Here is a 25,813-nt window from a genome sequence, read left to right as displayed (position 1 = left end):
GGGGATCGTCACGGGACGAGATGAGTTGCGAGTGATCACTCTTCATCGGAGCTCTTCCCAGATGTGCTTCCGGCGTTGTGCCGTACCGCAATGATGTCCGACGTTTTCGCTCCGCGTGCTAGGAGCTTCGTCAGGAAATGTATTCGGTGCACTCCACGCGCTTGGAGCTTCAATCGCCAGTCATCAACAAACATCAAGTAAAACGTTAATCGTTGTCCTTAGTCATCATTCCCCCCAAAGGTTATAAAAAATAACCACGTATCGCCAATTATCCAGTAATTATGAGCATTGTTCTACATCAATTATACTCTTTGGTTTTTTCGGTAAAGTCACGTAAACATTTACACTATGAGATCTCTTTTACCAGTGGCAAAATATAATGGTAGGTTTTTACCCTTTTAACTGGTACAAAACTGACACCTTTATTCAAGGCATCATGCTTGCAATGACCACAACACAAGTAGTCAATAAAGCAAACAAAAAGAAGCAACTCTGATAAGGATAATAATAAGTTGATAAGGATAAAAACAACTCTGATAAGGATAATAATAAGTTGATAAGGATAATAATAAGTCTGATAAGGATAATAATAAGTTATTATTATCCTTATCAGAGTTGCTTCTTTTTGTTTGCTTTATTGACTACTTGTGTTGTGGTCATTGCAAGCATGATGCCTTGAATAAAGGTGTCAGTTTTGTACCAGTTAAAAGGGTAAAAACCTACCATTATATTTTGCCACTGGTAAAAGAGATCTCATAATGTAAATGTTTACCCCGAACTCTCAATACTCTGATATTGCACTGTTTTTGAGTTGTACGCCTTCTGGTGTCATCTGGCCCTACACCAATGGGGACTAGGCTCTAAAGAAAGCCGTCTCGGGTGTGGGCCAATCAACTTCAAGGACAGTGCATATTATTATCCTTATCAGAGTTGCTTCTTTTTGTTTGCTTTATTGACTACTTGTGTTGTGGTCATTGCAAGCATGATGCCTTGAATAAAGGTGTCAGTTTTGTACCAGTTAAAAGGGTAAAAACCTACCATTAAAGTCACGTAAGTTAAAATAAAATAAATCACGACGTTTCGGGCGCAACACAAGCGTCCATCATCAGGTGGGAAAGCATGGTCTGCTGCTGAGGCAGACTGTGTTAAAAGGTTTGAAATGGGTGTAGCCCATGGGTAATAAATAAGTGGCCGTGGCCAGTGATGTTACTGTGAGAAATTAGAGGGCACGGAAGTGGCCTTGTTAATGTGAGGGATTAGCATGATGTTCATGTGAGAGATTAGAGGGCACGAAAGTGGCCTTGTTAATGTGAGGGATTAGCATGATGTTCATGTGAGAGATTAGAGGGCACGGAAGTGGCCTTGTTAATGTGAGAGATTAGCATGATGTTCATGTGAGAGATTAGAGGGCACGGAAGTGGCCTTGTTAATGTGAGAGATTAGCATGATGTTCATGTGAGAGATTAGAGGGCACGGAAGTGGCCTTGTTAATGTGAGAGATTAGCATGATGTTCATGTGAGAGATTAGAGGGCACGAAAGTGGCCTTGTTAATGTGAGGGATTAGCATGATGTTAATGTGAGAAATTACCATGTAACTGTATAAAATAAGGATAAGAAGAGCGGCCTCCTCGAAAGGGAGTGCAACCCAACGGCTGTAATCCGAAGGGCATATGAGCATGAGAGTGCAATACATCGGACATGTGAGCATGAGAGATCTAAGAGAGAGGCATAGAGAGAGAGAGAGACACAGAGAGTAGAAATAACAGCTGACATAGGCAGGTTGGATGGAAACATCACAGTCAGTTAATAATTTACCTGGTTAATAACGTCCTTCTAATGATTGCTCAGTTTGTACCCATCCTCTCGGTTGAAGTTGTGTCTGTGTTTATATATCTGGATGGCTTCATGAACAAATCTCTGAAAGTAGCCGGTAGGTTTGCAGAGTACCTCGGTCTTGGAAAAATCAATTTCGTGTGAGCCCGCAGCGTTAAAACAATGATCGGCGTCGGCAGGGGTATTGGTCCTACCGTGTTTCAGATCTGCCTTGTGTCCACGGACGATCTTACATGCTAATATCTCACATTAACATCATGCTAATCTCTCACATTAACATCATGCTAATCTCTCACATTAACATCACTAGCCCCGGCCACTTCTTTATAACCCTTGAGCTACACCCATTTCAAACCTTTTAAAACAGTCTGCCTCAGCAGCAGACCATGCTTTCCCACCTGATGATGGACGCTTGTGTTGCGCCCGAAACGTCGTGATTTATTTTATTTCTAACTACGTAACTTTACCGAAAAAAACAAAGAGTATGGATTCCTGCAGTCACTGAAGCTTCAAATCAAGATTACATCAATTATGTTTTAATAATCAGTCATCAATAACAATTAGCCAGCATCATAGTCACCAATTATGAACATTTATCAAAATAAGCCATCAATCATCACCGTCAATACTTATCCTTCAAATATCACTGTCCTGGTCACAAAAGCAAAGTTTGTGGGGAATAAGAGCCATTTTCTATACTTTTTAGGCAAAAGCAATGACGAAAATACATTCCTGCGGACGGAGCTGGTAGGAACGTTGGGTTGCTCGGTCAATGGCCAGGGTCAACGGCGGCGTGGTGTATTCCGCAAATATGCCCGACTGTGAGGGCGGGCACAAGCCGGCGTGAGTAGGTTAAACGTTGAGTTTTATAAGGGCACCACGGGGTGACCAGCCCCTCCCCACCCAGCCCCACCCAGCCCCACCCCGCCCCACCCCGCCCCACCCAGCCCCTCCCCACCCTCCCCACCCAGCCCCTCCCCACCCAGCCCCTCCCCACCCTCCCCACCCAGCCCCTCCCCACCCTCCCCACCCAGCCCCTCCCCACCATCCCCACCCAACCCCTCCCCACCCTCCCCTCCCAGCCCCACCCAGCCCCACCCTCCCCTCCCAACCCAGCCCCTCCCTCCCCATCCAGCCCCTTCCTGCACGACGGACGGGCACAATAATCCCCTGTGGGCTGGTGTAACCAGGAGGTTCCTACCAGTATAACACTTACTACTCAGGAACAAAAATTCTGTTACATAGTATAATTAGCCATGATCATCTTTTCCATCATCATAAGCAGTATCATCACTTTCACTACACTGTTAACTTCAGCATCATCAGCAACAGCAGCATAATCATCAGATACAAAGATCCCCCGTATAGCCTTAACATACTGTTGGGGCAAGTGCTGTTAGCGAGAACCTATGAAGGCCGCCATTGTCTCCCTAGTGGCGACGTTTAAACACTGCACCAAGCTACTCATTTAAGGCTGAGTCGACCTAGGGGAGTCCTGAGACCGGTTCAGATAATCGTCACTGGTCTTGGCTATGAGCGGGAATCGAACTCGGGTCGCCGGGTTCGTAGCGCAGCGCGTTAACCGCTCCACCACCGCTCCCCACATAACCATCACACACGCGCATCCACACTCAATCCACTGCTGGATGAGGGCCTCCACGTGCGTTGTGGTTTTGGGGTAGGGCTAGTACCAGTGTGTGTGTCTCGTCATGGTGTAGTGACAGCACTGAGTCTCTATGACTCGTTAGTGTCAGCGGAAGGGGGCTGCAGTTGTCACAACCCGCACACCGCACGCTCGCCACTCGAGCTCACAGCCTGCTCATGTCGCCGTTCACATGGCCAGAGCTCCACCACCACCATCATCGTCGTCGCTGAACCCCGTTGTGGAAGTCGGCTCTACGGGGACGCAATCTGACCCCCGACTCCTCGTGGCGAAACCCTTCCGTGTCACGAGTGACGCGGGGAGACGTGGGGGGGTGACGGGGAGACGCAGAGCCGCGTGTATTGCCCGCAGAGCGTTGCGGGTAGACGTGGAGTGTGTGGAGAGCGTTGCGGGGAGAGAGTTGGATAAGGGAGAGTGGCGAGACGCAGGGAAGAGTGTGGTGGGGAGGGAGTGGGAGACGAGTTGAGTGTACACTGAACGAGCTCGAGTGTGAGGAGTGTGAGGAGTGTGTGAGACACAGTGAGTGTGCGACCGGTGGTGTGTGTGTGAGAGGGGTGCGATTGGAGTGGTCAGTGAGTCTCGAGAGAGAGAGAGAGTCTGTGTGAGGAGTTCAGCGAGTGCGTGGAACACTGCGACACGTGCGAGCGAGTGAGTGTGCGTGTGTGTATGAGCGTGAGCGTTCACCTGGTCAGTCAGTGGGAGTGGTTATGGTGACGCCTACAGCCAGCAATTCGTCTGTGGTGGTGTGCCAGCGTGCTGGCTTATAAATAGTGAGCGTCGAGTGCCTGCCGTGTGTGTGTGACCGAGTCTTGTGTGTGTGTAAGTTGTAGCCAGGACACGTGTGTGGGTGATTGTCGAGTGGAGTGGTGCTGCTGCTGCGATGTCTCTGCGCGTCGCGATGTTCGATCTCGGAGGGGTGCTGGTCAAGCTGCCGCCGCCAAACCTCTTGCACGGCGCCTCCAGCCTGCCGAGGTGAGTGGTGCTCTGGTGAGCGAGGGGTGTACGGGGTGAGCTGCGTGTGGGTGAGGTGTGGTGAGATGTCACAACGTTGGCCATGCGTGGGGCTGGCCACCCATCCAACCTCGTGTGCCATTCACGCACTTGGCACAGGTGCTCGCTAACAGCACTTGCCCCAACATCATGCTAAGGCTATGCGGTGGTTCTTTGTATTTTTTGTTCGTGGTGTGTGTGTGTGTGTTGAGGGTGTGTGGGAGGGTGTGGTACAGGTGTGCATGGTTGTGTGTGTGTGTGTTGAGGGTGTGTGGGACGGGGCGGTACAGGTGTGCATGGTTGTGTGTGTGTGTTGTGTGTGTGTGTTGAGGGTGTGTGGGAGGGTGTGGTACAGGTGTGCATGGTTGTGTGTGTGTGTGTTGAGGGTGTGTGGGACGGGGCGGTAAGGTGTGCATGGTTGTGTGTGTGTGTTGTGTGTGTGTGTGTTGAGGGTGTGTGGGATGTGTGTGTGTGTGTGTTGAGGGTGTGTGTGTGTTGAGGGTGTGTGTGCTGTGTGTGTGTGTGTTGTGTGTGTGTGTGTTGTGTGTGTGTGTGTTGAGGGTGTGTGTGTGTTGAGGGTGTGTGGGACGGGGTGGTAAGGTGTGCATGTGTGTGTGTTGTGTGTGTTGATGGTGTGTGGGATGGGGCGGTACAGGTGTGCATGGGTGTGTGTGTGTTGTGTGTGTGTGTGTTGAGGGTGTGTGTGTGTTGAGGGTGTGTGGGACGGGGCGGTAATGTGTGCATGGTTGTGTGTGTGATGTTCGTGGTGTTCTAGTTGAATGCCCTGGGTGCTGGATGTCTTTGTTGAGTGGTTGTTGTTGTTGTTGTGTTGTTGTTGTCAGCGTGCAGGATTTTGCATTGCAGGATGTGCATGATGGTTCAGCATGGTCGCTCAGCAGACACTGACTCTTCATGCAATCCTAACTCGCACTACCGAGTTGCATAATTGACCTCTGCCAGGGCACTGTAAGTGCAGAGGCTCACGGAAGCACACAAACCCTGACACCGGCAGTCGTGGACGTGATGTGGCTCTTTAAAAAGGTTTCAGGTTTTTAGCAAAACAGAAACGCATGGCAGCATTCACGGACGTGACACGAGAGCGAAGAGTGATTGTGCGCCGTTCTCTTAAGTGACCGGAACAAGCACCTCGCCCGTGTCGTCTTGGAGTTGGGGAATTGCGCTGCGGTGTTTTGGCCGCAAATGAACTCTGAACCCGGCTTGCCACGAATTAAATCCCTTGTTCTGTGGGCGACGTCGGAGGCGGCTAGTATCTGAGCCAGTCCTTGGTAAGCGCCACCCTCTGCTAGCCCCTACTGACCAGCGTGACGAGGTGTTGGCGGGATGCATCCGATGGGCTTCTGCTGGGGAGATGGAGTGATCAAATCAGGTAGGTAAAAAAATTAAATTAAATAAAAATTAATAAAAGTAATATTATTACTTTTATTAATTTTCTTTTTACCTACGTGACTTTACCGAAACAAACCTAAGAGTATGAATCCTTGCAGTCACGAAAGCTTCAAATCTAGAATGATCAAATCAGCTTTGTGAGCAATTTTGCCGAGCTGGGGCGGATCATTCTTTCGCACCGCGCGTAGCCAACCCCGCGAATCGGAGGTGCGGTTGTGTGTGCGCAGCTTGGGTCGGACTTCATCCAGCAGTGCATAGCTCATGGCTGATGATGAGTTATTCGTACTGAGAGTGCACACACAAATGCATGTTCAGCATGCAGCAGAAGCCGCTTGCAGCAACAACATACAATCTAAGTCGCTCGGTTGCGCAATCCTTTCAGTGCCTCATTCTCTATGTGGTTTGGCAAACTTCCATTTAGCACACGCAACGTTTACTGTAACAAGCATTACAAAAAACTTGATTATGTTCATGTTTTGTTTCTTTCTTAAATTTGTTTGAAATAGTCTGTCACCAATCACGGTCACGAGGCCAAGGCTCCACTCGGAACTCCGATAGTGGAATGCATTTTTTCTTTGAGCACGGTCCGTGTAAGAAGATTTCATAGAACTACTCCTGAGAGCCTTTAGAGTAACCTTTGGTTCACATAGTCGGGGAGGGGGGTGGGGTACACTTTCCCACCCACCTCCCCTGCTACAGACAGTAGTGCCCATCATATGTTGGCAGTCACACTGCCATTTTTAATTCTCGAAGGCTGGAATGTGTTCAAATTATTAGTTGAGAGACACGTTTTCACGTAAAAATAATATTTTTATGTAATCAGATTATGTATGTACTGTACGTTGAACTTCTTTCGCACCGTACGTAGCCAACCGCACTGATCGGAGGTACGGGGGTGGTTGGGGAAGGACAACAAACTAACACACAAAAAGCAGTTCTCAAAGAAGTGAGTTTTCAATCAGCGGTGACTGAGCTGAGACCATGAGCCCGGTTTTTTTGTTACCGCATGCGGCTGAACCCAGGATCTCGGCGGTTGCCAGCTTGGCACTCTTGAGCCCTGAGCCACATCGCCATTCTCCTCGTTCTCTGCTCATGTTTCATTGCTTTTTTTTATAATCTAAGTTGTCTTGTGCTTGTTGTTGTTTGACTTGCATCCCACTGGGATTTTTGCACACAGCGTTGGTGTACGGTGCTTTTTCTGCAATATTTTGCTGTCTTTTCTTGGATTTTCTGTTTGCACATAGTCACTTTAAGATGTTTTCTTGTTCATGTTTTAATTTTTTTGTTTGTTGCGGTTGCACCCGATTCAAGAGCCGAATGGCTCACAGGGCTATACCAAATAAATGAAACTTGAAGCTTGAAAATGTTCTTGTCTTCTCGCGACCGGCAGGGAGCTCCTGGAAGCTGTGTTCGATGTCAAGAACGAGAAGGACGTTTCTCTGCACAGACTGGAGCGGGGAGAGCTCACTCTGGAGCAGGTGAATTATTTACCATTTTGCTCTTCGACTGTGAACACTTCTTATCGGCAGCATGTTTTGCTCGTGCCAAAGTTTGGCCCGAGTCAAAGTTGAGCTTTTGTGCGGAAACTGGAATAGCACAATCACAAAAAAGTCGCAAATGTAGTGGAGGTTATTGGTAATAAACCGGCGACCTCTGGATTGCAAATCCAATGTGCTGCTCGCCGCTATGGCTCGGCAATAAAGATCCCCCGCATAGCCTCTAACAGACTTGGGGCAAGTGCTGTTTGCGAGCACCCATGAAGGCCGGCACGGTATCCACGATGGGGTGGGTGGCCAGCACCAAGCCCAACCGCCTTTGTCTCCCTCGTGGTGATGTGTACACACCGCACTAGGTACTCGTTTAAGGCTGAGTCGACCTAGGGGAGACCCAGCACCGGCCCGGGTAATTGCCACCGGCGTTGGCCACGAGCGGGAATCGAACTCGGGCCCCCAGGTTCGTGGCGTAGTGCGCTAACCGCCAAACTCGCGCTCCCCACGCACGCGCGCACGCATCCACACGTACACACGCGCACGCATCACTAATACGGTGGTGCCAACGGCGATTGACGACGCGCGCTTTGCCTGGCGGCGCAGTTCTACCCGGAGTTCAACGAGGAGTGCCAGCGGGAAGCGAAGCTGCGGGGCTTGAGCGTGGCCGAGGGCTTCACGGCCGAGCGGTTCTTCGAGAGGTTCTACGCGGGCAGCCTCAACGAGCCCATGCTCAGGGCGGCACAGCAGCTGCGCAGCCACGGTGCCGCATTCCCTCTTGTCACGCGTGTGTGTGTGCATGTGTGTGAGCGTGTGTGAGCGTGTGTGTATGAGCGTGTGTGCGAGCGAGTGTGTGTGCGTGCGTGTGTGTGAGCGTGTGTGTGTGAGCGAGTGTGTGTGAGCGAGTGTGTGTGTGAGTGTGTGTGTGAGCGAGTGTGTGTGAGCGTGTGTGCGTGTGAGCGTGCGCGTGTGTGTGTGAGCGTGTGTGTGTGAGCGAGTGTGTGTGTGAGTGTGTGTGTGCGCGAGTGTGTGTGTGCGCGCGTGTATGTGTGTGTGGGCGTGTGTGTGTGCGCGCAAGTGCGTGTGTGAGCGTGCGTGCGTGTGAGTGTGCGCACGTGTGTGTGTGTGAGCGCGCGTGTCTGCGTGTGAGCGTGTGTGTGTGCGGGCGTCGTGCTCGAAAATCCACACACCTCGTGTGCCGTGCCGGCCTTCGTAGGTGTTGCTGCTCGATGACAGCACTTGCCCCAAAAGTATGTTGAGGCTATACCGGGGGATCTTCTTTGTCCTTGTATGTATTTGGGGAGTGGTTGTGTAGCGGTTAGCGCGCTGCGCTACGAAGCCAGCGGGCCCGAGTTTGATTCCCGCTGATGGCCAAGGTTGGTTTTGAAATTGGTCCTGGGCTTCTCCTAGGTCGACTCGGCCTCAATTGAATACCTGGTGCTGTGTGTAAACATCGTGTACCGTGTCTGCCTTCATAGGTGCTCGCTAACGGAACTTGCCCCAACAGCCTTTTGAGGTTATACGGGGGGGGGGGGGGGGGACATTCATTCCCAAACCGTAAACGAGCCGGAGAGTCCAACATTTCGTCGGCGCAGATCCCCCTTGAGACGCGTCGCTCACACCACCACCGCTGCCGTGCCTCCCCCCCCCCCTATCGACGGTGCCAGGCTTCAAGACCTGCGTCCTGACGAACAACTGGGTGGACGACAGCGCGGCCCGCGGCACCACCTCCAAGTTCATGTCCGTACTGCGTCGCAGCTTCGACCTGGTGATCGAGTCGTGCCGCGTGGGCCTGCGCAAGCCGGACGTGGCCATCTACACGCTGGCCCTGCGGCAACTGGAGGCCACTCCGCAGCAGGTTCGCGCCCCACCTCCCCTCCCCTCCGCCTGCTTGCCGGAGTTGCAGAGATGCGCCGGGCGCGTGCACGCGCGCGTCCCGAAACCGAGCGAGGCCTGGCGCACGCGAACGCCCGGGGCGGCGTAGTGGCGCTTGGTTAATCGGACGTGACAAGTCACTTTTTTTTTGTAGGTTCCCTGTAAGTCAGCACTTGGGAGGACGGATCGCACGCGTTCACAAAACTCTCTCCCCGTGGGTATGGGATTACTCTGGGTACTCGGGGTTTCCGCCCGAACGCATTGATGGAGCTGGCCAAAACTTGCCGATAAGGGAACACAGAGCTTTGGCAATTGTTCCGTCTGCCTTGCCAAGCGCTCCGTCTGTGCTTTCACCTGCGCCTCCCTGTGCGAAAGACCGTGCGCATCACGTGTTCTGCAGCGTTTTAAACTGCAATTTGCATTAATCGCGCAGTATAAAACACAGTTATTATTATCAATAGATGCTAATTGGACCGTCGACATATTTTTCACGAGACGGGAAAACTTCCATTTGGAACTGTATTCGTAAGCAGTGCACCACATTGTGCTACAAAAGCAGACCTGGACAATTTAAGTCAGAACAACTTCTGAATTCGCCACGACTGGACCACCACAACGGGGCACACGTGTACGTACGTTGATCTTCTTCCGCACCATACGCGTTCCACACGTCAGTCGACCGAGAAAACGATCGATCCATCGCGGCGGGCTGAGAGGCGTTGCCCGTGCCGTGGCGCGCAGGTGGTCTTTCTGGACGACATTGGCGCCAACCTGAAGCCAGCCAAGGAGATGGGGATGACCACCATCCTGGTGGCGGACACCGCAGTGGCGCTGCGCGAGCTGGAGGCCGTCACGGGCGTGAAGGCAAGCGGCTTCCGGGGGGGGGGGGGGGGGCTGGGGGGGGGGGGTAGAGGGGGATGAGTCCCCCCCCCCACTCCCCTGTCTCTTACTCACTTATTATCGTTTTACTGTCTGTGTTCCACACGTGATGACTCCTTACGTGATGATGATGATGATGACGACGAGAGACAAACTGCCTGCGATAGTTGGAGAGGGGCCCGGGCGAAATGCACAAAGCGAGTTCCAATATTATCCGACCAATTCATCTATGGGGCGGCCGCAGCCTTTCCTCGTACACTCAGTGGGCGAGAGGCAGAGCGGACTGCGCGGTTGAACGAGAGCCGAGAGCATCTTCTTGGTTCTTTCGGTAAAGTCACGTAGAATGGAAATAATAAAATAATAAAATAAAACATTATAAGATAATTCTACGTGACTTTACCGAAAGCACCAAGAAGATGAATCCCTGCAGTCACGAAAGCTTTAAAGCGGAGAGCCTGTTAATCACTCCGTCCGAGTGTAACTAACACCGTGGGCATTATCGCCGTTCCGGATTGTCAAGTACAAATGGTTAGAAGACTTACGGCAGACTTTATCTTAAGCAAAGTGCAGTGGAAGAACTTCTAATTAGCCGTTATTAGAACTGGAAATACAGCGCGCAATTACGATTGTAATTCTATCTCATTGCAAAATTTGGTTGTGGTAATTGTTTTTTTTTTATTTAACGGTGAGCTGAAAATGATCATACTTTGCACGTGAAACGCTTGTTCTTGTGACCTTTTAATTAGTTTGGTTGTGTCGGGTGGTGGAGGGGTCTTCAAGACACAAATGTGTCCAGATCGTTAACGTGCCCCCACCCAAAAGTCAGTCATGAAACAAAAACAAAGCTGCGGAAAAGCTGACACCGCGACTATCGTCACATCTTTAGAGTCGATGTCGCGGTAACCCTGGTGCGGAGTGAGCCTGAGTCAGTCAGAGTGAGTCAGAGTGAGCCTGAGCGAGTCTGAGTGAGTTAGTCGGAGTGAGTCTGAGCGAGTGAGTCGGAGTGAGTCTGAGTGAGTCGGAGCGAGTGAGTCTGAGTGAGTTTTAGCGAGTGAGTCGGAGTGAGTCTGAGCAAGCCTCAGCGAGTGAGACAGAGTGAGTCTGAGTGAGTCTGAGTGAGTTAGTCGGAGTGAGTGTGAGTGAGTGAGTGAGTCTGAGTGAGTCACAGTGAGCCTGCGTGAGTGAGTCTCAGCACGTCTGAGCAAGCGAGTCAGAGTGAGTCTGAGCGAGTTTGAGCGAGTGAGTTGGAGTGAGTCTGAGCAAGCCTCAGCGAGTGAGACGGAGTGAGTCTGAACGAGCCTGAACGAGCCTGAGCGAGTCGGAGCGAGTCATTCAGTGTCGTCCCACGTGGGTGCAGCTGGCGCCAGACAACGCCGCCGCCCTCGCTCCCGTGCCGTGCGAACCGGAGGATGTGTCTCACGGCTTCATCGACATCAAGGTGCGTGCTACAGTCGTAGTCGCAGCCTGAGCGACAGGTTTACATGTACTGGATGCGGTTGTCCCGGGTGCGGAGATTATTCCTGGGCAGCTTGATCGACCCGAGTAAGTAGCACTGGACGTAGCGTAACAACAACGTTGTTTTGAACCCGCAGCCCGGTGTGAAGCTGCACTACGTGGAGATGGGCGAGGGGCCGGTCGTGTGCCTCTGCCACGGCTTTCCGGAGAGCTGGTACTCGTGGAGATACCAGGTACGTGCCTTGTGGGGGAGCCTGAGGCGGCGGGGGGGGGGGGAGCTGTGCCCCTCTCGCCCACTGCTGAAGGCTCAGCATCGTCCGTTCGCCCCTATCCTCCCTCGATGTGAGGGTTGCTCGCGAGAGGAGCTCTCTGACACCGCAGGAGGCAGTTCTTGCGAGGAGTTGCCCGCAACCGAGCCCTGCGCAAGCACGTGCAGCGTCGTCAATATCCCAGCTCTTCTGGGTCGACCCTGGTGCTCGCTTTACCCGGGATCCCGAGCCTTGAGTAACCGTAAATTGTTACGGGAAAATGTTGGCAACATCATTTCGCACACCGACAGCGGTTGTGCCTTCAAAGTTCGCCACATTTAACAGACACGCGTACGTAATTGGGTTGTGGTGAACTCTCTGACCCCCCCGCTCCCTCCCCCGTTGTCATAATAATACTTTCATTTTATATCGCGTCATTCGTGACAATAGCATCCCACAACGCTGAGACTGTGGCTGCGCCGTGATGTGTGCAGATCCCTTGTCTGGCTGACGCTGGCTACAGGGTCATAGCCTTCGACATGATCGGGTATGGAGACTCGAGCCATCCACAAGGTAACGCAGTGGATGCCACGTTTGCAGGTCGAAGGGGGGAACTCAATACGTGGTTGTAAGTGGGAGTGCTTTGGGAGTGGGTGGGCACTTTGGTGAGCGATTGTGCGCACTGTGTTGCGTCATCAGCAGCGGAAGGGACATACGTATTGGTCAGCTGAGGGGTTTTATTGGAAACTTGAAGACGCTTGTGAAATGTCATGGCTTAAGCTCCCATATTTTCTGTTTTTTTTTACATAACGATTCCCAACTAGAAATGCTAGATAATTGGGAAGACCGTTTATACATTTCATAAATCCCCGAAGTGTTTTGTTATATATTCTTGGTTCTTTCGGTAAAGTCACGTAGAAGCGAACCAATAAAATAATACAAATATAAAACAATACAATTCTCACGACGTTACGACTGCAACACAAGCAATCATCATCAGGTGTGAAATCCACAGCAAGAAAATTTGAAAAAAGTTATATCTTTTTTTACATCAGCCCTATTATGTCAGTCCATACGGCGGATGACGATCTCCCCATAGACACGTGATTATGGAGGTCGTTTTCATCAAACTTGGTCACTGCTGGATACTAATAGCATGGTGAGAACTCTTGCTGATTGTGGAGTTTTAAATTAATTAACTAGGTCAATACTATAGGTTCATGGTTCCCTTAAAGTTAGAACGAGCCCTTATCCAACTCTGCACAACGACAGTTACTCAAGGGTGGTTACTCAACAGACCCCGAAACTTCCTTTTTTTCCACTGGCACTTCTGAGGCCAGGCCAGCTCGCCCCCCCCTGCCCCCCCCCACCGCCCCCCCGGTAACGAGCGGTTTCCCCACTGGATGTATGACCATAGTACCATGCCTGCCGTGCCAGAGCCAAACCGTAATACGCCAGTTTCACGGGGGACGTCTGAAACCGAATGGACGGTGCTCACGACGCGTTCATCGGGGCGTGCCCACCGTGACGTCACCGTGACGTCACCGCGCCGGCGTCGTCGTCATCCGCTCACGTCTCGTAATCGCTCGTTGGCGGCACGGCTCGGCTCGGCACGGCTCGGGTTCCGCAGTGGAAAAACGACACCGGCAACCCCTGAGCCGCGACCGGAGGGGGAGGGGCCTGGCTCATTGCGGGGCCGTCACGGTCTCGGTTGTGCGGTGGAAAAAGAGGCTCTTAGAGACAGATCTGTTGTAACGTTTCGGAAACTAATGAGTCGTCGCGGTCTTTTATGCTTTCAGATGTCGAGGAATACTCGCAGGAAAATATCTGCAAGGTATTTAAAAATTTTGCGGCAAGAAATGTTGCCTTTTTATAAAGCTGTCTATACAACGTTGAGCAACACGAGCACATGTTTACACACACGGTGATTGTTCAAAAGGCGGTGTTAACAATGCATGCTCTTTGTTTGTTTTCTAGGGAATTATAAGCTTTTTGAACAAGCTGGTGAGTTCATATGTTTAAGCGCAAACGCACACACACGTGGAATTGCGTGGACGACAATATGTGTTGCAAAGGAGATTATCGCTTACCTTGTTTTGACACCCTGTATATGCAAAGTATGCAAAGTATGCAAAGTATGATCTGTGTTTTGATTTAGTGCGCTGATCTTAAAGGTGCATTGAAAAATGTTGACACTCCGACTGATGCTCCTACTGTTGTGGAGTGACTCATGCAGCCAGCTACGGCTGCAGAGTTTGGTAGTTACATGTTGTTCACGTCGTTTATTGTGAAAATTCGGTCACAGTTCCTATGATCACTGTTTCATTGCTTGTATGGCTTTATTTTGGTGATTTTCGAACGTTTTTAGGTTTGGCCATGTTTGTTTGTTGTAGTACAGAGTTAGACTGATGGCCTTAATCTCAGTTGTCTTGTGGTTGTTGTTGTTTGACTTGCATCCCACTGGGATATTTGCACAGGGTTGGTGTACGGTGATTTTTCTGCAATATTTTGCTGTCTTTTCTTGGATTTTCTGTTTGCACATAGTCACATATTCACTTTAAGATGTTTTCTTGTTCATGTTTTTTTGTTTGTTGCGGTTGCACCCGATTCAAGAGCCGAATGGCTCACAGGGCTATACCTAATAAATGAACTTTGAACTTTGATATACTGTTGGGTCTTTTGGTAAAGTCACGTCGATAGAATTTTTTTCAAATAATCACGACGTTTCGATCGCAACACAAGCAATCGTCTTCAGGTGAAAAAATACAGCAGAACTGCTGAGCAGAGGTGTGGACTCGAGTCATGTGACTTGGACTCGAGTCAGACTCGAGTCATGAATTTGATGACTTGCGACTCGACTTGGACTTGCATAACAATGACTTTGTCCCACCTATGAGATGTGGACTCGAGTCATGTGACTTGGACTCGAGTCCGACTCGAGTCATGAATTTGATGACTTGCGACTCGACTTGGACTTGCATAACAATGACTTTGTCCCACCTATGAGATGTGGACTCGAGTCATGTGACTTGGACTCGAGTCAGACTCGAGTCATGAATTTGATGACTTGCGACTCGACTTGGACTTGCATAACAATGACTTTGTCCCACCTCTGCTGCTGAGGCAGGAGAAATATGATTTCTATATTTTTAATTATTTTTCTATCCACGTGACTTCACCGAAAGACCCAAAAAGTATGAATTCCTGCAGTCACGAAAGCTTTAAGTCAAGATTTAACCCCTATATATGTTTTCATCCTGCGCGTATTGATATCTGTTTTGAAAACATGTGTGAGTCTGCAATGGTGTTTTATCAAGAGTATTTTTTTTTCAGATCACACCGAATGACCCCATAATAGAGTTTTTTTTGGGTTAGTTCGCGTAATTCTATAAATGTGACGTTAAGCCCGCCACCACCCGACACAGCCAGCTAGTAAGGGTTGTCACATAAACAGAACGTGACAATTCGTCACTAGTACAGCACACCGGTGTGTTGGAGAGCCAAGCCACAACATTTACCATCTGAGTACGACGTTTCGCCAGTAATTACAACCAGCTTCATCAGGCAACAGCCAGATTTGTGGAGAAGTCCACCTGTTTTGTTTCTTAAATAGAGGCATAGACGTGACAACCCTTACTAGTTGGCTGTATCGGGTGGTGGCCGGGTTTAACGACACATTTATATATTTACGAGATCTAACCCAAAAAACCCTCTATTATGGATGACATTGGTCGCGAAAGCTGACATGTTAAGCCTAATGACCGTCACCACTGCTTTCAAATTCATTCTAATTGTCTCCATCATGTCATCACGAGGCATGTTCCAGTCACGACTGCGTTCCGTCTTTTGTTTGTTCGTGACGGTGCTGCACATCTCTGTTCAGCACGATGTCTGACGTGTCGGCTCCACCTGGCTGGTTAGCTTCTTGACGAAAGCTTCGTGGTCAGGATGAACATCGGTTTCGCCGCTGTGCGACAAACATTTCTACGTAGTGAGCTGTGCGGGAAAGCGCGCCCTCTCGTTTGTGGATAAAGCAAAAGGCCACTTGAACGGATTTCAGCAGTAGTTCTGTGACGTATCCTTCCACGTGCCGTTCTCAAACGAGCAAGGTGACGCACTGTGCTGTAGGAGAGTTTCGAACGGACGATGTGATTTCCGGTTGTACCGCTTACTTGTGCGGCACGGCATTCGACGTTTCAGAGAGCCTTCGGTTGATGAAAGACCTCCGAGCACGTGGCGTGAAACGTCGGACAATTGAAATAACAATCGAGAGAGACCACAAATGTTTCTCTGGCTGGGTGTGTTGACCAGGGGATTATTCAGGCCACGTTCCTGGGCCACGACTGGGGCGGTGCGGTCGTGTGGAACCTCGCGCTGAAATTCCCCGAGAGGCTCCGGTGAGACCCGAATGGGCGTTGCAGACGATTGAGGCAAACTCCAGCTGGTGTTGGTGGTGGTGGCGGCGGCGGCGGTGGTGGTGGTGGTGGCGGCGGCGGTGGTGGTGGTGGTGGCGGTGGCGGTGGTGGTGTCGGTGGCGGCGGCGGTGGTGGTGGCGGTGGTGGCGGCGGTGGGAAAACTTGTGTTTCAAATGCGTAGTCACATTTTACTTGACGAGCTGCGTGAATACGAATTCAAAGTCACGTGTGATTTTTACTGCCCTCTCAATTGAGCGTTGAGGCATCGGTGCGCGTCTCCTGTGTCCAGCCCTGAGCCAGTGGAGGAAAGTCCACATTCCTATGGAGGGGGACGAGTATGTCCATAAGCTAACCGCTGCAACCAGTGTTAACTTTTCATATTATTGAACCAATTAGGATTTGTACTCGCAACCTTCCGATTGCGAGCCGTTCACTCTCCTGCTGAGCAGCCCGGCTGGATACTGATTACACCTTAATCATAGCTGGCGGGTCACTTGTGATGCATGGTGGTTGCCCATCCAAGCACGTACCAGGCTCAACCCTACTTAGGATCTGAGATCTGATAAGTTCAAGTGACGCATTCAGGTCGATTTGATCAGAGAAAATGGGCTGGTAATAATGATCATCATACTGTGTATATATAAACAAGTTTTGCTGGCTGGCACGCGGCCGGGAAAGTGCGTGGTGGAGACATCACGCCTTAAAGAATATGACACGCACCCATGAGGCCGTACGGCTGATGGGGATGTGTGAAAAATATTTAAGAATTTTAATGCGGGTGGACAGATCTGGGAATGTGACTTAACGTCTGCTTTAAATATACATGTTAAATTGTCTATCACGTCTTTCCAGCACATTTGCATCTCGCATTCCCCGAGGAACCCCAGGCGAGCCGGAGAGGCAGCGAACCAGCGCCAAGCTCTGTGGTCCTCTAGTATATAAAAGTATTTCGTTCAGCCACTGAGTATTTTACATCGTAATGAAGATCGGGTTTTGCTGCACCACCCCTCGGCTGCCCACCACACAGCAGCCTCCAGCACCCCCAGCATGCAGCTCTCGCCCCTCTCCGAGTTCACCCGAACAATCCCCCCCCCCCCCCCCCTTGCGCGTTGTCACACGCGGCAGGGCGGTGGGCGGCATCAACACCCCGTTCCTGCCGACCAACCCGAGCGAGAGTCCCGTGGAGAAGATGGCGAAGAAGCCTGGCGTGTTCGACTACATGCTCTACTTCCAGAAGCCGGCGAGTGAATCAACAGCGACGGCGCACGTCCATCGCCGCCGTCGCCGTCGCGTCTCGGCCCGCCGTTCGTGTCCGTACTTCATCGCTCGCGTCTTACGTCTTCAGCCGTCGATTGGCCCGTCGGCCGTTGATAACCTCACTGGGTGGTCGAAGCGGGTGTGTGGAGCAATGCGGAATTCATGGGCAAGGGGATCAACAGAGCTTGGCTATGCCCAGGAGACAAGTTTGTCCACGCGTGTGGGTGTGCGCGCGCGCGCGCGTGTGTGTGGAGTGGCAGTTTAGCGGTTAGCGCGCTGCGCTATGAACCTAGCGACCCGGGTTCGATTCCCGCTCACGGCTAACACCAGTGACGATTATCTGAACCGGTCCTGGGCCACCCCTAGGTCGACTCAGCCTTAAATGAGTACCTGGTGCGGTGTGTAAACATCGCCACTGGGGAGACAAAGGCGGTCGGGCGTGGTGCTGGCCAACCAGCCGCTCGTGTAGGGTGCTACTCGCTAACGGCACTTGTCCCAACAGTGTGGGATCTCTTTGTCTTTTGTGTCTGAGGACACTTCACTTGTTTTACAAACAAATATGAAACCCATAAACGAGTGGCTATGAAACTCGCCACAGCTCACCGCTGCCCAGATCCGTTGCAGGTTTTGAGCAAGAATGGTCCTAAAATACTGCACCCTCACATAAAAGATGTATTTATTTATTTCAAAGACGTTTATAGGAGCAGGCGGTGTGCATTGCCATAGGTAGCGCGTTGCAGAGGTTCGCGGTTCGAATCGGGCTGGCCGCCCTGGTTAATACTGCGGGTGCTTTCACCGTAGAATATGTGCCGATAAAGACGAGCTAGCCATTGCGTGCCGGAGCGACGGTCCAAAAGTGCCGAGATCGAAAAAATAAACACCGCAAATCACTAATTTGGGATCGCGCGCAGCAACATAGCCACCCTGCGAAACTGCCGCACACTGCGTCTGTGAAACGCAGCGCCTTTGTGATAGCCTTGCGCTATTAGAATGACACGAACATAAAATGTGCTAAATAATAATTATTATTATTACGAACGGCCGCGTGCTAATTTGGATGTCTGACGCTCGCTGTGTGGCCACGCGTAGGGAGTGGCCGAGGCAGAGTTCGAAAAGAACCTGGAGCGGACGTTCAAACTATTCTTCAGGTATCCGGAGGTGAGGAGGGGTCATGTGAGCGTGCGTGCGTGCGTGCATGAGTGTGCGTGCATGTAGAGCGATAGTGCAACAGTTAGCGAGCTGCGCTACGAACCCGGCGACCCGAGTTCGATTCCCGCTCATGGCCAACACCAGTGACGATTATCTGAACCGGTCCCGGGCCTCCTCTAGGCCAACTCAGCCTCAAATGAGTACCTGGTGCAGTGTAAACATCACCACTAGGAATACAAAGGCGGCCAGGTGTGGCGTTGGCCACCCACCCCTCCGTGTGCTGTGCCGGCCTTCATAGGTTCTCGCTAACAGCACTTGTCTCAAAATTCTTCTAAGGCTATACGGAGTATCTTTGTCTTGTGTACGGAAGCGGTGGCAGAGTGGTTAGCGCACTGCGCTGCAAACCCGGTGACCTGACTTCGATTCCCGGCCACGGCCAACGTCAGTGATATCTAAACATCTTCTTCTTGGTTCTTTCGGTAAAGTCACGTAGAAGGGAAATAATAAAATAATAAAAATAAAACATAATAAAATAATTCTCACGACGTTTCGGCCACAACGCAAGCAGCCGTCTAAACATCTGTGCAGAGTGATGTCACGTCTGGGCCTCAGCCTCGTGTTCTTGGCTGGCATACACCGGTGTCTCAAGTGATTTGTTTGATCCATGGATCACGGAGTGGGGGAGGAGGGCGGGTTGTAGGACCGGCGCCATTCCTTTGAGGGTTTGCCGTACCAAGACGGGGGCGGTGTGTCCAAAAGAAGCGACACTGCAGCCGTCCGTCACTTTTTGGACACGGGGCTGTGTGGCGTGAGAGCCCCCCCCCCCCCCCCCCCCCCCCCCCAGAGAACGTCTTTATCAACGGAGAGACATGGGTGGGCTGATGCGTTCGTAGCCGGTGTGAGCTCGCCTATGAATAATCGCACGTATGATTGTGCACTCTGCTAACATGGCCCGGATGCACTCACGTTTGATGTTGTGTGTGGCTGTCTTCACAGGATCGGGACCCTAAAATAAACACGTCCAACGTCAGGGAGAGAGGTACGGTGGAATTGTTTCGGTTTTAGATACACGTTCAAAAACAACAACACTGCTATGTACAATCGTTGAGTCTAACCACGAATTCGAGTGCTAACAGACACTTGCGTTACGAATTACCAGAGGTGGGACAAAGTCATTGTTATGCAAGTCCAAGTCGAGTCGCAAGTCATCAAATTCATGACTCGAGTCTGACTCGAGTCCAAGTCACATGACTCGAGTCCACATCTCATAGGTGGGACAAAGTCATTGTTATGCAAGTCCAAGTCGAGTCGCAAGTCATCAAATTCATGACTCGAGTCTGACTCGAGTCCAAGTCACATGACTCGAGTCCACATCTCATAGGTGGGACAAAGTCATTGTTATGCAAGTCCAAGTCGAGTCGCAAGTCATCAAATTCATGACTCGAGTCTGACTCGAGTCCAAGTCACATGACTCGAGTCCACATCTCATAGGTGGGACAAAGTCATTGTTATGCAAGTCCAAGTCGAGTCGCAAGTCATCAAATTCATGACTCGAGTCTGACTCGAGTCCAAGTCACATGACTCGAGTCCACATCTCATAGGTGGGACAAAGTCATTGTTATGCAAGTCCAAGTCGAGTCGCAAGTCATCAAATTCATGACTCGAGTCTGACTCGAGTCCAAGTCACATGACTCGAGTCCACATCTCATAGGTGGGACAAAGTCATTGTTATGCAAGTCCAAGTCGAGTCGCAAGTCATCAAATTCATGACTCGAGTCTGACTCGAGTCCAAGTCACATGACTCGAGTCCACATCTCATAGGTGGGACAAAGTCATTGTTATGCAAGTCCAAGTCGAGTCGCAAGTCATCAAATTCATGACTCGAGTCTGACTCGAGTCCAAGTCACATGACTCGAGTCCACATCTCATAGGTGGGACAAAGTCATTGTTATGCAAGTCCAAGTCGAGTCGCAAGTCATCAAATTCATGACTCGAGTCTGACTCGAGTCCAAGTCACATGACTCGAGTCCACATCTCATAGGTGGGACAAAGTCATTGTTATGCAAGTCCAAGTCGAGTCGCAAGTCATCAAATTCATGACTCGAGTCTGACTCGAGTCCAAGTCACATGACTCGAGTCCACATCTCATAGGTGGGACAAAGTCATTGTTATGCAAGTCCAAGTCGAGTCGCAAGTCATCAAATTCATGACTCGAGTCTGACTCGAGTCCAAGTCACATGACTCGAGTCCACACCTCTGCGAATTACTTACTCGCGCAGTTGCGGATCACACACTCACCTATCATCACGTTTTAAAGTTGTAATGGATGAGAGTTAACCAGCTTCTTCTTGCATTGAGCAAGGTTATTGTGAGAGATTGGGGTAAATACGACAGTTGAGCAGAATTCCACATCGGAGCAAGGAAGCAGAAAGAGAAGTGGTGTTGTGACCTGCGGTGTGGTGAGTGAGTGGATGAGTGAAATAGTGAGTGGGTGAGTGTTCGAGTGAGTGGGTGAGTGTTCGAGTGGGTAAGTGAGTGGGTGAGTATTTGAGTGAGTTGGTGAGTGAATGCGTTGGTAGGTGAGTAGAGTGTGCTGTGACCTGCCGTGCGGTGAATGAGCACATTTTGGATGGGACGAGCATTCGGTATCTGGAGAACCAAAGTCCTCGACACAGGGTGGAGGATTCGGCAGGTGAAGCAGCAGCGATGGGGGCGACTGACCGCCGGTGAGCGAGCGACTGCGTGTGTTGAACTTCTTTCGCACCGCACGTAGCCGACCGGGCTAATCTGATTCCGACACTCGTTGCTGTGCAGGGGGGTTTTTGGTCGGCTTGCCGGAAGACCCCGCGATGAGCTCGCTGCTCAGCGACAAGTCCCTGCAGGTGTACGTGCAGCAGTTCACCAAGTCGGGATTCAGGTTCGTACAGCCCCTCCCCCACCCAGCCCCTCCCAGCCCCCCCCCCACCCAACCCCATCCAGCCCCACCCTCCCTCCCCACCCAGCCCCTCCCTGCACGACGGACGGACACAATAATCCCCTGTGGGCTGGTGTAACCAGGATGTTCCCACCAGTATAACACTTACTACCCAGGAACAAAAATTGTGTTACATAGTGTAATTAACCATGATCATCTATACATCATTATAAGCAGTATCATCACTTTCACTACACTGTTACCTTCAGCATCATCATCAGCAGCAGCATAATCATCAGATACAAAGATCCCCCGTTTAGCCTCAACAGACTGCTGGGGCAAGTGCTGTTCGCGAGCACCTATGAAGGCCGGACTGGTACAGGGGTGCGGGGGGTCTGGCCAGCTCCATACCCGACCACCTTTGTCTCCCTGTGGCGATGTTTACACCAGGATTGTACGGCAGCTGCAGCACAAGTGCCAAACCCGGGCACTCCAATATTCTGAATTTTTGCTCTTTTAAGCGCTGATTTTGCATGCGCGTGTGTGTGTATGTTGAACCTCATTCGCACCGTGCTAATTGCCCGTCCCTCCGTACGGATCACTCTGACGTTGTTGCGCTTGTTCCGGGCCGATGCACCACGGATCTCCTTTGCAAACGACCCGGGTGACTGGCTAAATGGGGCTTTGTGCGTCACAGACAAAATTATTGAGTTGCGTTGTCGATTGACATCGGGCGGAGACGTGGCCCAGCGGTAGTGGCCGGCTTGTTGCTGCCGTTCACAAGTCCCTTGTGCCGTGCGCGACTACAGGGGGCCCTTAAACTGGTACCGCAACATGCTGGGCAACTGGAAGTGGCTCTCGCCGTCGGCAAAGTGGAAGGTGAGTTATGGGTGCCGAGTCGCATTGTCAGCTGGTGGTGGTTGTGATAGGTGATGGTGATGGTTGTGATAGGTGATGGCTGATGGTGGTGGTGGTAGTGATAGGTGATGGCTGATGGTGGTGGTCGTGGTGGTGGTGATAGGTGATGGATGGTGGTGGTGGCTGCGATGACGGTGGGGGTGGTGTCGGTGACACGGTGGTGATGATGATAGCGTCGTGGTGGTGGTGGCGGTGCAATGGAGGTGGTGGTTGTTGGCGGGGGCAGTGATGATGGTGGTGGCAACGTAGTGGAGGTGGTGGTTGTAGGTAACAGCAGCAGTGGCGGTTCCCACGACCGCTGTGGCAACCCTCGGCATGAGCCACCGCCGGTCTCACCGTGCCCTCGCCGCGTTGCCAGCGTGGCGGGGGGCGTCTCGACGGCGTCGTGTAGGCCTCGTGTTGGGTGCCGTGCTCCCTAGGTGCGAGTCCCAGGGCTGATGGTCACGGCAGAAAAGGACTCCGTCTTGTCCCCACTGATGACCACGGGCATGGAGTCTTGGGTACGCACAGACTCGCACGCACGCACGCACGCACGCACGCATCCGCATGTGTGCACACACACACACAGACCACAGAGCCCCCCCCCCCCCCGTGTAGCCTGCACAGGGCTGTTGGGGCAAGTACTGTGAAGCGAGCAGCACCTATGAAGGCCTGCACAGGCGTACGACGGTAAGGTGTGGTCAGCACCACGCCGGGCCGCCTTTGTCTCCCCAGTTATGATTCTTACATATCGCACCAGGTGCTCGTATAAAGCTCACAATCGGTTCCAATATTCGCCACCGATGTGAAGGCCTGGTGGGGAATTGAACTCGCGTCGCCGGGTTGGTAGCACAGGGCGGTGCAGCGCGCTAAGCACTGCGCTACCACTGCCCAAAGACAAATGCACACCGATACACACGCGCATAGAATATTGGTTTACGTAAACGTATTATGCTCATTTTCTTTTCCAACGTCTAATTATAAAAGTAGTACGGTATGCGTCCGTTCATGTGAGATGACAATTTAAATAAACTGCAGTCACTCTTTAATCATCATCATCAGCCATGGTCCATCCATTGCTGGATGAAGGCCTCTCCAATCCGCTGTCATCTATCTCCCTTGAACTGACGGTGTAACAATCCGACTAGCACTTGCACGTGGACGGATTTCATCGCTCCATCTCATCGGCGGACGTTAACCCCCTCGCAAAGAGACGCAACTCATTCCTTGGCCGCCACGCTTCTTGACCATCGGCCACCGTCCCCGAAGCTCTAACTTGACGCCGTTACCTTCTGCCGCTATTGCGTTTGGCGATGACGTCCATGTTGTACGCATGTACGTACATGCGCACGTATGTGTCGACATTCTTTCGCACCATATGTAGCCAACCGTGCTGATCGCGTCGCTGCTTCCGCAGGTGCCGAACTTGACCCGAGCCCACATCGAAAACTGTGGCCACTGGACTCAGATGGAGCGGTAAGAGCGTCGCGGATTCGTGCAATTCGAGTGGCGTGTGGGGCACGGCAAACATCCGTTGCCGACTCATTACATTCACTCTCTCTCTCGCCACAGACTTGTGGCTGCATCCGATCAACCGCTAGTGTCGTGACTTGGAAGGGGGGTCGCGTGGGGGGGGGGGGGGGGAGCGTTGCCAGCGAGAGGACGCCTTGGAAAGGGAACTCGCTCGGAAGGGGTTTGACCAAAGAGGTTGCCAGGTTTAATGCACCTTTTTTGTTATATTGCAGCCCTGCTGAGCTCAACAAGATCCTGGTTGAGTGGCTGGCAAAGGTGCACGAGCCGGGCGCGCAACAGAAGCAAGCCAAGCTCTGAAGGAGCCGTGCCTTGGCTGGGTCATGTAGCCCCCTTGCATGCCCAACAACCGCATGCCCAAGCAGCTTCTGTTTGGCCGGATAGAGGGGGGGTCTAAATGGGCACGACACAGGCTGGAGAAGAGATGGAGCTGATGCGGTACAGGAGGATGTAGAGCTGAATGGACTTGCCGAAGACTGGTACCAGCGGTGTCAAGATCGGCCTCTGTGGAGGAGGCTCTTGGACGCTACTGGGCAGTTTGAGGCAGTCGCCCTCCAACAACAACGGAGGGTAGAGGAGCGACGCTCACAACAACGAGCAGAGCACCGGGCGGCTAAAATTCAGCAAGTTGGCACAGTAGGGGGCACAGGTGGTGGCATCTGCCAGTCATCTCAGTCAACCCATGGCACCTGGGTCTATCCCGTGACCTCCTGTCAGCACCTCACGTGGCCTCAAAGTGCACCTGGCCTGGCACAGGCGCCGTGGTGACGTCACCGTCACTTAGTGGCGAATGGCGGCTATTGGTATATTAGTATTGGTGGCTTACACATTGAACAAGTGAAGCGGGAGTGCCTGCAGTGGTTAATTGGTGGTGGTTATACATCCAAGCAATCAATAAACATTCAATCAATAAATGTCCTCCGTGTGTCCATGAGAGTGGAGTTGGCGATGAAGTGATTTGCGTGCTGTGCTCTGAACGCGACGGGACCAGAGTTTTTAATTCGGGGCCGCCACGGCTGACATCGGTGACAAGCGATGACAGAATGGGTTCCCACCCCACACAAGCTCTGAACCAGCCAGCATTGACCATCGTGGAGATGTATGGTCAAATAAAAAAAATCATGACCCACGTGGGGAGGCCTTGAGGTGGCTTGAGAATGGTTGGGAGTGTATTTTTGTCTTCTAGCCCAGCTTGTGATCGTCCCACTGCTTTTAAACATAATCAGAATCTTTATTTAGTAGCCTGGAGGAATCCAATGACCTATCAAGTTATTTTTTTCACAGATATCCAGTGATCATAAAACTAAACTATTTTGTATTTGACCAGGTAAAGCCCACCGAGCCATAAATCTCTTTTTCAGAAGCGACCTGGCCACACATTATTGCTCAACGAAGTGGCTTATCGCGTGGAAATGTTTCGCAGCCAAATACTCTACACGCATATTCCTAAATGTGGAGGGGAAAAAACTCCGAAAACCCGAAGAAAAATCCACGCGACCACTGGGAGAAAGACACGCAAACTCCAAATATACAAGCGTCAGGGTCGGGATTGAACCAACGATCTCCTGTATACCAGGAGAGGTTGTTAACATCTCGCCACTGTGTGGAGGGCACAAGAAACCCACCAGCTGGGTTCAAGGTCCCATTCGCTGTGCCATATCTGCAGATGCCGCGCATAGTACGAAAAAAGTATTTTGAGAAGAAAAGAGTTTTCACGTCGCCAGTGGAGCAGCGGCAGAGATTGGTAGAACCACCACTGTGGAGATGGAGCCACGTCAGGGCCTGGGCTATCGCTGTTAGTTATGGGAAGTTT

General features: G+C 51.5%; 1 protein-coding gene across 1 annotated transcript; it reads left to right on the top strand.

Annotated features, from left to right (window-relative positions):
• Positions 1-3,788: 3,788 nt before the first annotated feature.
• EPHX2 (epoxide hydrolase 2) lies at positions 3,789-24,914 on the top strand. Its single transcript, XM_078613745.1, has 19 exons — positions 3,789-4,469; positions 7,285-7,372; positions 7,988-8,144; positions 9,049-9,239; positions 9,998-10,120; positions 11,493-11,573; positions 11,728-11,823; positions 12,333-12,411; positions 13,638-13,672; positions 13,816-13,842; positions 16,150-16,235; positions 17,379-17,493; positions 18,600-18,668; positions 19,656-19,698; positions 21,474-21,576; positions 22,383-22,452; positions 22,911-22,991; positions 23,888-23,946; positions 24,216-24,914. Exons 1-19 carry the CDS (start codon positions 4,378-4,380, stop codon positions 24,298-24,300), a joined length of 1,680 nt encoding a protein of 559 aa, XP_078469871.1. The 5' UTR covers positions 3,789-4,377; the 3' UTR covers positions 24,301-24,914.
• Positions 24,915-25,813: the final 899 nt, after the last annotated feature.

Source organism: Lampetra planeri, chromosome 2, assembly GCF_965212315.1.
Source record: "Lampetra planeri chromosome 2, kcLamPlan1.2.h2, whole genome shotgun sequence".
In the NCBI taxonomy this organism is placed as follows: domain Eukaryota; kingdom Metazoa; phylum Chordata; class Hyperoartia; order Petromyzontiformes; family Petromyzontidae; genus Lampetra; species Lampetra planeri.
Note: the sequence above shows the minus strand (reverse complement) of the source record. Positions and strands in the feature narration are given on the sequence as shown.